Source organism: Amblyraja radiata, chromosome 24 (assembly GCF_010909765.2).
Source record: "Amblyraja radiata isolate CabotCenter1 chromosome 24, sAmbRad1.1.pri, whole genome shotgun sequence".
Classification (NCBI taxonomy): domain Eukaryota; kingdom Metazoa; phylum Chordata; class Chondrichthyes; order Rajiformes; family Rajidae; genus Amblyraja; species Amblyraja radiata.
Window position 1 is genome coordinate 33434553 of NC_045979.1, and position 12413 is coordinate 33446965.

The following is a 12413-nucleotide window of genomic DNA, read 5'->3' on the forward strand; positions in this document are numbered from 1 at the left end:
TTCCATTATTATATGAGGTTGTGGAATAATATTGATGGTGCTGGTATTTGAAGGATTGACAATGTAGATTCAGGATATTGTTTTCTGAGATCTTGGAATCCACAGGTGGGTTATATTCATACCAGGTGTGGTTACTGGGAAGGGATCGCGGGCAGACTCACGGGATACTGTCACCGAGCCCCCTGGCGACAAAAATCCAAGCACAGGAACAGACAGGGGTTCTACGGGAAAGGAGCATACAGTCAGACACTGAGGGAACATCTGAAAATGAGACCTTCTACAATTTTCACCTCATCTGTATCTCAGCCAGAGCCACCAGGTTGAAATCTTCCATATGGTCACAGAGCCATACAGCGTAGAAACAGGCCCTTCCGCCCAAATTGCCCGCGCTGACCAACACACCCCATCTACACTAGTTCTACCAGCCCGTGCTTGGCCCTTAATGGCCAGTTCTCACGGTGCGACCTGAAGCAAGATGTCACCCGAGTGAAGTGGTCGTGGTCCAGCACGAGTTCCTCACGATATAACGGGGGGTAGATAAAGAGTTCCCACGGTACTCGGCATTTCTGTTATTCGTGCGAGTGACTTGTCCGTCTCCCGATCTTTCCCGTTAATCTTGAATGAACATCGTGGACTGTAGTGTTGTTAATCACGTGGTACAAATGATGTTACTTTTTTTCACACACTATATTGGTTTTTTTCACCCGAGCTCTTTAATGAGCTGAAGAATAATCTGTTTTTTTTTAGACAAATGTTGTTTGGTGCGATGCACCTTCTCTCAATATGTGCAAGACGTCGTCTTTTTATTTTGTCAAATAGGAATAAAGACTGTGTCTCACATTGACCGTGATGATTGTCTTATTTTATTATCTACTGAGAGGTGAAACTTTCAGTCTGAAGAAGGCTCTCGACCCGAAACGCCACCCGTTCCATCTCTCCAGAGATGCTGCCTGTCCCGCTGAGTTGCTCCAAGCAACTGGTGTCTATCTTCAAAGGACTGACCACCGGGCTGGATGTCGGGGCTGGCGTGTTGCGTTTCACAGACCGAACTGTCCAATTAATAGTAACAGACGGGCACTCCCTCTCAACCACATTCTCTTGCCTTCTCCCCATAACCTCCTGACTGCCGCACTAATCAGGAATGTATCTATCTCTGCCCCTATTCTTCACCCCTTTGACAGTAGTTTTGTTTTATTGGAGACGCGGGAGACAGCGGATGCTGGAATACTGAGCAAAACACGAAGTGCTGGAGGAACTCGGTGCATTTGTGTTTAAGAAGGAACTGCAGATACTGGAAAATCGAAGGTACACAATAATGCTGGAGAAACTCAGCGGGTGCAGCAGCATCTATGGAACGAAGGAAATAGGCAACGTTTCGGGCCGAAACGTTGCCTATTTCCTTCGTTCCATAGATGCTGCTGCACCCGCTGCGTTTCTCCAGCATTCGTGTGTGTGGGTGGGAGTTTGGGGGAGGGGGGGGGGGAGAGAGATAAGGCAGCCTAAAGAAATGGTCGCCTGTCCATTTCCCTCCGTAGTTGCTGCCTGGCCCGCGGAGTTCCTCCAGTCATGCCTGTGTGAGAGGGAGGGATGGAGAGAGAGAGAGAGAGAGAGAGAGAGAGAGAGAGAGAGAGAGGGGCACACGCAAGGTGGATGTGAAATCTCACCTGCCTGTTTCAGTGACAGACACCCACCGCCAGTAAATGAAGACACCCCCATCTGTCTCCCCCTCCTCTCCCTCGACTCCCCCACCTTTCCCTCCCAACTCCAGTCCCGTCCCGACCCCCTGGGAAACTGAAGGGAGTTGCCTGCCCGCTGTAATTAAAGAGTTCCCACGTTAGACTGTAAAACTGGGACCCTGGTTCTGGACTCCCCCAACATCGGGAACATTCTTCCTGCATCTAGCCTGTCCAATCCCGTAGATACGGATTAGACCGGTATCTAGTTATTTACTTTATTAATGATTTTAATAAAATATTGATAACATCAGGCCGCAAACGTTATTTCTTGAGTGTTAGTGCTGGACTTTGACTCGACCTTCCTAGTTAGCCGGCGCCTGAGACTGAGCCAAGCAATGTCCAGACCTGACATCAACACAAAGTGATGGAGGAACTCAAAGGGTCAGGCTCGTCCAACGCTCTGTGTTTTGCTCGTGATTCCTGCGTCTGCAGTTCCTCGTGTCTACAGACCAGAGTTGCTACTTGACTCCGAGATGACCATCACAGAGCATACGGAAGATAGACACGAAATGCTGGAGTAACACAGCGGGACAGGCAGCATCTCTGGAGAGAAGGAATGTGTGACGTTTCGGTTAGAGACCCTTCTTCAGAGTCTCGTCCCGAAACTTCACCCATTCCTTTTATCCAGATGCTGCCCGTCCATGATGTTATGTCTGTCTCCAGTATTACTGTGTCTATCATCGGCGCAAACCAACATCTACAGTTCTTTCCGACACATTATGATTAGAGGATACCGTCTCGCCATCACTCGGATTACCCGCTTCATTTCCAAAACGTTGCCACCTCTCTTTACTTTGCTTACTGAAGCCTGATCCTTGTCAGACCCAGTGCTCTATTGCCCAGCCTCTCATCTTTCAATCGGGTTCGGCCAGGAAGGAACTGCAGATGCTGGATTAAAACGAAGATAGGCACAACATGTAGCTCAGTGGGACAAGCAGCATATCAGAAGGGTCTCGACCGAAATGTCACCCATTCCTTCTCCCCAGAGATGCTGCCTGCCGTCGATTTACTCCAGCATTCTCTTTAAACCGGCATCTGCTGTTCCTTCCGACACATGCACAAGAAATAGGCAGCTTTTCGGGCCGAAAGGTTGCCTATTTCCTTCGTTCCATAGATGCTGCTGCACCCGCTGAGTTTCTCCAGCATTTGTGTGTGGGGGTGGGAGTTGGGGGGAGGGGGGGGGGGAGAGATAAGGCAGCCTGAAGAAAGGGTCGCCTGTCCATTTCCCTCCGTAGATGCTGCCTGGCCCGCGAAGTTCCTCCAGTTTTAGAAACTGCTTTAGACAAAAAGAGACACAAACTGCTGGAGTAAAATAGCTCAGCAAGTGAGGTACCTGAACACTCAAAAATGAAAAAGAATGAAAATGTGATTATTTCACCTCCCTTCAACTATTTTGTGTTTCAGCATGAGAGGGATTATAACATTAGAGACATTCATCTTGTAGTGATGTGTTAATGAAGAATTGTAGACATCAATCTGATAGTAAAAAATATATTTATTTAACAATGAGGTAAAACAAGCACTGACAATCAAACTGCTCAGTTACCGTTCGCAGGAGTTCCCACGGTACCCGCAAGAGTTATTACGGATATCGCACTGGCCACTATGTTCATACAATGTTGCAACGCTGCTCAAGTCACTCTTGGAGAAATTCAAAAATGTTTGAATTTTCTCCCGACCTTACCAAGTCACACGACTACCTGCCGTTAGCGCCACGGAGGTCCTCGGTGGTCCACGAATGCCGTACTGCTATCGCAGAAGGTTCCCACGATGTTAAATCTTGTTAAGTCTTGCTTCAGGTCGCACAGTGAGAAAGCCCTTTAACGGTCTAAACCTATCTTATTCGTGAACCTGTCCAAATGTTTCATAAACGTTGCGATCGTACCTGCCTCAACTACCTCCGTCAGTAGCTCATTTCATATACCAACCAACCTTTGTGTAAAAAAGTTACTCCCCAGGATCTTGTTATATCATTACCCCTTCAACTTAAAACAATGTCCTCTGGTTCTCGATTCGCCTACTCCGGGCAAATGGCTCTGTGCATTTACTTGATTTATTCCTCGTATGATTGTGTTCACTTCCATAAGATCACCCCTCATCCTCCTGCACTCCGAGGAATAAAGTCCTAGCCTGATCAACCTTTCCCTCTGGGCCAGGCCCTCAAGTCTTGGCAACATTCTTGTTAATATTCTCTGCACCCTTTCCAAAGTGACATCTTTCCTATAACATGTTGAATAAAACTGAACAGATATCAGACAAATCATCAGGCAAAAGATCTTTTCCTCGCATGATTGTGTGCCTGCCAAAACATCATCGCTCATCCTACTGCGCTCCAAGAAATAAAGCCACAGCCTGCTCATCACAGTTGAGGTCAGTCCCTCAAGCCATCGCAACATTCTTGTAAGTCTTTTCGGCACCGTATCCAAATTGACACCGTCATTCCTTTAACATGGTGATTAAAATTGACTACAAATCAGACAATTCATCAGACAAATCTTGGGTTCTCTTTAATATATTTCAGGAAGTGCCAGCAGGAAAAGGGAGCATCGTTTATGCAACACTGTCGGACATTCAAAGCAACAAGGAAGCTGCCCATTTGGCTAATCAAAATCAAACTGTATCTACCGGAGTGGAATTTCAAAGGAAATCGACAGGGGCTCACTCCAGTAAAGATGAGGACAATGTCACCCACTCAGATGTTACATTTCAAAGCCACAGTTAAATTACCCATCAGAAAACTACTTCTCCTAACAATCTATTTACTAGATTTTTTTCATCTCAGATTCTCTCCATCCTCCCAATTGCCAGAACTGCTGTCGTCGGGATGACGTCGGGAAGAAGAGGAAATACATTCTGCAGCTTGACCTCAGAGAACTCGGAAGAAATCTGAAAAGCAGGATCTCCAGGGTGGTTATCTCTGGTTTGCTTCCAGTTCCTCGTGCTGGTGAGGGCAGGAACAGGGAGATAGACAATCTCGCAGGGATTTAGATTCTTAGACCACTGCAACCTGTTTTGGGGGAAATGTGAATTATATAAAAACGGCGGGTTGCACCTTAACAGGAGGGGGATCAGCATGCTGGCAAGCAGGTTTGCAACTGCTATACATAGACACATAGAAAATAGGTGCAGAAGTAGGCCATTAGGCCCTTCGAGCCTGCACCGCCATTCAATATGATCATGGCTGATCATCCAACTCAGTATCCCGTAGCTGCCTTCTCTCCATACCCCCTGATCCCTTTAGCCACAAGGACCACATTTAACTCCCACTTAAATATAGCCAATGAACTGGCCTCAACTACCCTCTGTGGCAGAGAATTCCACAGATTCACCACTCTGTGTGAAAACTGTTTTTCTCATCTCGGTCCTAAAAGACTTGCCCCTTATCCTTAAACTGTGACCTCTTGTTCTGGACTTCCCCAAAATCGGGAACAATCTTCCTGCATCTAGCCTGTCCAACCCCTTAAGAATTTTGTAAGTTTCTATAAGATACGGGTGGGTTTAAACTAAATCGCATGCTTTCAAGAGAGAGTTAGATGGAGCTCTTAAAGATTACGGAGTCAGTGGATATGGGGAAAAGACAGGAACGGGGTACTGAATGTGAATGATCAGCCATGATCACGGTGAATGGCGGTGCGGGCTCGAAGGGCCGAATGGCCTACTCCTGCACCTATTGTCTATTGTCTATTGTCTATTTTCTTTCACATCTTTTGTTTTATAAAGCTGCGACCAGAACTGTGCACCAGACTACCATATGTTACCTAACAAATGTTTTGTGCGGGTGCCAAGATATCAAGTCACTCATTGAGAAACCCACCTTCAGATACTTGGAGATGTAATTGAAATGTTGGTTCGCCAGGTGTAGTAATTCCACATCTGTACCATCCTGTATCTCCAGAGTGAAGACCCTCCACAGTCACAGTAAATATTCCTCGTGCCGGGTTATCTGTGATTGACACTCTTCCGCTCTGTCCATGTTCCCCATTTGTTTCCACTACATGTGTACACTGGCGACTTGTCCCAGGGCACCAGTATTTTGTGTGTGAGCGGTACACTGCTGCACAGTGACAATCGATTGTGATCGCTCTTCCCAGAACCCCTCTTACTTCGCTCTCCGCCCACGGTGCACCTGAAACTGAAGGAAACACATTTCATAAATAGAAGAGCAAAATTAACCTTTCACAAACATATACATTATAGTATACATCAATGTGTACAGGGGAGTCCGCCCAATCATTTTCGTAACCTGTGTTGAATTCAACCTAGATTGCGATGAGAGACAGCTACTGTACACCGTCCCTTACCACAAGCACATGTCGTTCCAAAGCGCTTCCCATCCAATGTGGGTGTGAATGGTGAAGAATGATGCATTGATGCCTGTTGCAATTGGAAGGCGCTGTCTGGGGAGTCTTGGTGAGTTGCTGCAGTGCATCGTGCAGATGGTGCAAACTGCTGCTGCTCTGCATCAGCGGGGGAGGTTGAGGATGGGGTGTTTATCAAGCGCGATTCTGGGTCAAGACAGACGAAGCACAAGTGTTCAGCGAAACTGTGGCCTATGCTTTGCTTGGCCTCGCTGATGTAAACCATTCACACTCGCTTCTGGATTTCTCCTCTGTGCGCCTCCACACCCACTGGGAGCTACATTTCCAAACTCACTTTGACAAAAGTAAGGGTTATACTTTATCGAGTGACGGGCAGGAAGATTCACTTTAATTTTGATAGATTACTGGAGTTCCACCAGAGATTCACACAAATTAATACGTTTTTAATCCTGCCATGATCATGACATTGTTTTTAATCCTGCCATGATCATGAAACCCATGCGGACACAAGCAGACCGTACAAACTCCATACAGACAGCACCCAAGGTCAGGATCGAACCCGGGACTCGGATGCTGTGAGGCAGCGGCTCTACCTGTTGTGCCAATGTGTGATTGTCTCAGATATCTTTCAACTTTCCTTGCAAGCAAGAACAAGGATTGAACCATGGTTAGCAGCATGGGAGCTGCATGCTTGCAAACCGGCAAGCTAAGTGTAGATTTAAGTCTATGGTACTTCCTCCCCGATGGTTTTGCAAGCCGACTGTTGCATTGCGTTGCATTGTGTTGCACAACCACAGAGCTACTCAAGGCAGCTGTGCTCTGGACAAAACTGTTATCCATCTACTTCTGCAGTATGCAATTGGCAAGAAAACGTTATAGATACAGCATGGAAACAGGCTCTTCGGCCCACCGAATCTGCGCCAACCAGTGTTCACCCCGGATACAAATTACTGTGCAATTTAACCTACAGACCTGTATGTCTTTGGTGTGTGGGAGGAAACCGGAACACCGCGAGAAAACCCATGCGGACACAAGGAGAACGTACAAACTCCATACAGACAGCACCCGAGTCCAGCATCGAACCTGGGTCTCAGGCGCTGTTAGATAGCAGCTCTACTGCTGTGCCACTGTGTTCCACCTACTGACCTGCCAGGGCAATGTGTTCCCCCTGAGCTAACATTCTTATACCTTCGATTGTCCAGCATCTGCAGTTCCTCCTTAAACATTCTTATACTCTGCATGTTCTTGCTGAATTCTTGAGAACCAGAGGACATAGTTTGAGAACTAGAGACATAGGTTTAAGGTGAGGGGGAAAGATTTAATAGGAACATGAGGGAAGCTGGACAGGATAGGTTTACAGAGATATGGGCCAAATTTCTTTAGTCAGAGGGTTGTGAGTTTGTAGAATTTATTTCAACAAGCAACTGTGGAAGCCAATTCGATGGATATTTTTTAGGCAGAGATTGACAGATTCCTCATTAGTGTGGGAGTGAGGGGTTATGGGGAGAAGGCAGGTGAATGGAGTTGATAGGGGAATGTAGATCAGCCATGATTGAATGGCCGAGTGTAGTTGATGTGCCGAAAGGCCAAATTCTGCACTTAGAACTTATGAACCTATGAACATTGTGTTTAAGAAGGAACTGCAGATGCTGGAAAATCGTAGGTATTCAAAAATGCTGGAGAAACTCAGCGGGTGCAGCAGCATCTATGGAGCAAAGAAATTAGGCAACGTTTCGGGCCGAAATCCTTCTTCAGATCAGTCTGAAGAAGGGTTTAGGCTCGAAACGTTGCCTAGTTCCTTCGCTCCATAGATGCTGCTGCACCCGCTGAGTTTCTCCAGCATTTTTGTGAGGTTATGAACATTGTTTGTTTGTGGGTTTCTGCTACAGTCATATTCTGAGAAAAGTAACACCAGTCCGAAGTAGGTCCCTGACCTGAAATGTCACTTGCCCATTTCCTTTCAGAGATGATGTTTGACCCACTATAGTGTTTTTTTGTTTATTTTGCTCAACTGCTCATATTAACAGGAAGCACGTTGACCACAGAAAGATGCAGCTCACACATTTGACTCAGACCACAATATTTATTTCCATCGCACGTTGGCATTTGATGTGTTTGTACATTGACTGGAAATGTGTTCAAAAAAAATAAATATGTATTGTAGGGTCAACAAATTAATGAACAAATATGTCAGGCCCCATTCGGTCCTTCATAACTACACTATGCATTAAACTCATAGTTTATCATTTATCATATCAATATCCAGTGCTAGTTCTATTTCCATAAATCGCGTAATAATTAAGAAACAATTGTTCACAGGCTAGATTGCATTTGAGTCATAGTCATACAACGCAGAAACAGGCCCTTCGGCCCAACTTACCCCTTCACACTGCGATTGGACAATTGAGCCAAGGAAAACCTCATCCCTTCACTTGCACTCTCCTGCTCAGTAAGAACTTTGCATATTTTGAACAGAGTACCTCGAGAGTTGGGAAGAGGTCCTGTAGCAATGCTGCTAAGACCAGAATTTCCAAATGGAACTTTCTTCTGCTACAGAAAATGTGATTTTTGGAAGTGTTTCTGTGGTCATGACAGTTGAATCTTCTTGGTTTAGAATCTCACCCAGAAATTTGCAGTTCAGGCAGTGATGTACTCTACCAGTTGGCACTGTGGTGCTCGTGGGTCATGTGCTCATGAACTGAGGAGGGACGTTGTAGACGGGAAAATTTCACGTGGACTCTGGGCTTGTTTTCAGAAAAAAATGTTTTATTACGAATTGGCCAACTTTGGTTACACATGTCATGGGGAAGATGCCCTCAGATACAAAGCATTCAGAGCCTTTTACACAACCACGTCTACATTACCTTCCTCCCCGAGCTTTACCTTGCATTCGCAGTGAGTAGAAAAGATAAAGGAATTCATGTATATTACTCTGTTGTGCTGCTGCAAGTACATACTACATGACAATAAAACACACTTGACTCACTTTTTTCCTTCTAATAGGCTATAAAATCTGTGAATATTTCTGCAGTTCCACGCTACATTACTCCCCTCCATCTCCCCTTGGCTGCGCAGGATCCAGGGATGGGCTCACTAAGGATCATTTTATTTGCAACTGGTCACTGAGGCAGGTAAAATCCAGTCTAGACCAAGTTTCAGTGAGACCCCTTACCCAGGCTTGAGGATCATTTTACATCTTGGGCTTATCTGCCTTAGCCCATTATCCACTTGAACACATGTCCTTGCTTGATCCATTGCGCCTTTACGGACTTGAACCCACAATATTTTGGCGCAGAGACAATGAGTTGTGGTGTGCTTAGGCAGACACTTGCAAGTGATTATGATGGGAATGTTTAATTATTATCTTAATTTACACAGACCCAACACTTCTTCGTCTGAATGTTCAATTAACCAACCCTTTGTCTATTATAACGATGTATCTCTTACCTCTGACTCTTGTGGGTCTCGGCAGGGAACCAGATAATCCTCAGTCGAGGGACCGGGGTTTCCTGGGAATTCGTTCGGGAGGTCAGACTTAATGGATCCGATAGTGCACTTTTCACTCCCCTCGAGGTTCGGAGCAGACAGCAGCCGCTTACTCAGTCATCGGAGATGGTCCCAGTGAGATCCTGCCGACTACGGCAATGTTAAATTTCTATCCGCGCTATCAAACAACAAACCCCATTGGTCACTTTAAGAATGTAACAAGTCCTGTTTATTACGCATGCGGGAGTGGGAGAGCGTCCACGAGTCTGTTTACATAATCGTTGCCCCTCGCGGTCCCACTCAATTATTCTTTGCACAGGCAGCATATGTATACATGAGTAGCACGGGTCTAGCTAATCACACAATCAGCACATTCGTGCACCGGTTCTGGTTGTTTAGAACAGATGTGTTTTTCTCTGCAGCACAACTTGGTATCAGGACTGTTCCATTTTTAGTTACAATACCTTTTGCAGTTCTGCAAAACCATTCATTAGTTAGCAATTCTAAGTAAGTAAAGCAGACTCACCACGCGCAACAAGCAACCTGTTACGTACACATTGACTCTTAAACCCCCATCCATAGTTTAAGAACCAGAGGACATAGGTTTAAGGTGAGGGGGGCAGATTTAATAGGAGCCTGAGGGAACCTGGACAGGATAGGTTTCCTTCGTCAGAGGGTGGTGAATCTGTGGAATTTATTTTAACAGACGGTTGTGGAAGCCAATCCAATGGATATTTCTGAGACAGAGATTGACAATTCCTGATCAGTGTGGGTGTCAGGGGTTCGAAGGAGAAGGCAGGAGAATAGGGAAGGGAGGGACAGATAGATCAGCCATGATTGAATCGTGGAGTAGACTTGAATGGCCGAAAGGTCTAATTATGCACTAAACACTTACTAACCTATGCACATTGTATGTTTGTGGGTTTCTGCGGCAGTCATATTCTGAGAAAAGTAACATCAGTCTGAAGTAGGGTCCTGACCTGAAATGTCATCTGCCCATTTCCATTCAGAGATGCTGCTAGACCCACTGAAGTTTTTTGTGTGTTTTGCTCAACTGCTCATATTGACAGGAAGCACGTTGACCACAGCAAGATGCAGCTCACACATTTGACTCAGAACACAATATTTATTTCCATCGCACGATGGCCTTTGATGTGTTTGTACATTGACTGGAAATGTGTTAAAAAAATGTGTACTGTAGGGTGAACAAATTAATGAACACATATGTCAGCCACCACTAGGTCCTGCATAACTACACTATGCATTAAAACCATACCTTATCCTTTATCATGTCAATATCCAGTACTAGTTCTATTTCCTTGGATCCTTTAATATCTAAGAAACAATTATTCCCAGGCTAGGTTGTATTCGAGTCATAGATTCATACAACGAAGAAACAGGCCCTTCGGCCCTACTTACCACTCCTCACTACGTGCCATGGAAAACCTAATCCCTTCACCTGCACTCTCCTGCTCTGTAAGAACTTTGTATATTTCGAACAGAGTACCTCTAGAGTTGAGAAGAGGTCCTGTAGCAATGCTTCTAAGACCAGCATTGCCAATCGAACTTATTTCTGCTGCATCTTGGGCATCTCTGCCTGAGCCAACTATCCACTTGAACCAATTTTCTTGCTTGATCCATTGCCCCTTTATGGACTTGAACACACAACATTTTGGCCCAGAGACAATGGGATGTGATGTGTTTAGGCTGACCCTTGCAAGGAATGATGATGGGAGGGTTGGGGAATTTGTGGGTGGAGGGAATGAGGGTGGGTATGAACGAATGGGAACCAATGCCATTTTATCATTTGTATGCATGATCTAGGCTCATTCATTATACTGGCGGATGAAAGAGATCGTAGAAGTGAGTGTAATTCGTAAGGTCATTTGTGATAGGAGTAGGCAATTTGACCCATCAAGGCTACTCCACCATTGAATCGTCGCTGATTTACCTCTCCCTCCTAACACCACTCTCCTGCCTTCTCCCCGTCACCCCTTACACCTGATGAATTGAACGAAACCGCTCAGAAGGTGTTTGACAAAGTATAGCTATAAAAAGATGCCGGTTTATCCAAAGACGAACCCAAAATGCTGGAGTAACTCAGATGGTCAAGAAATATCTCTGGTGAAAATTGATGGGTAACATTTTGGGTCAGGACCTTTCTACAGACCATCTGAACATGGGTCCCAACTTCAAACATCACCTGTCTATTTTCTCCAGAGATGCTGCCTGACCTGTTGAGTTAGTCCAGCATTTTGTGTTCATCTTTGAAAACGTATAGGACAGATTAATGCAATGTAATCTAAATAGTGTGGTAAAGCAAGTGTTGCCAAAAACTCACACCGAATTAAAAAATCTCTCCTTAGAAACGACAGAGGCACAGATTGACTCAGTGTTCTCTGGAGTCCCAGTAGAGTGGGGTTTCCGAATGCCCTTTGGGCAGTTGCGATGAAAATTGACATCTGCGTAGACGACAGCGTTTTCAGCCGCATGCTGCCTTGATCTCGACTTCCTTTGACAATTCACCACTGCATACGTGATTCCACCTTCATTGTTATCCAAATGGTCACCTGCCCTGTTGTTTTCCAGATTTGAATCAATGTGGTTCCCTTCCAACTGCCATTTCCTGAAATATAACAAAATCCCATTTTACAACCTAATAGATTTGAAAGGTCCTCAACAGATGTCTATTACAAAGTAGGTCTCAAACTGTTCAGTGTACAGAACAAGCCACGGCTGCTGTTTACAACACAAAGATAGCGCAGCACGGTGGAGCAGCGGTAGTGTTGCTGCCTGACAGCGCCTACAACAGGTTTGTATTTTAGGTTAATTGGTTTGGTTTAATTGCAAATTGCTCCTAGTGTGTGTAGGA

The 12413-nt window shown here is 45.4% G+C and overlaps 1 protein-coding gene across 1 annotated transcript in view; it reads right to left on the reverse strand.

The window, feature by feature from the left end:
- Positions 1-69: 69 nt before the first annotated feature.
- The window catches only part of LOC116986630, a 35432-nt gene continuing 23088 nt past the window's right edge, over positions 70-12413 (reverse strand). The window contains 4 exon segments of the mRNA XM_033042209.1: positions 70-221; positions 5840-5862; positions 9503-9564; positions 11885-12157. Coding sequence (XP_032898100.1) covers positions 70-221; positions 5840-5862; positions 9503-9564; positions 11885-12157 — 510 coding nt within the window.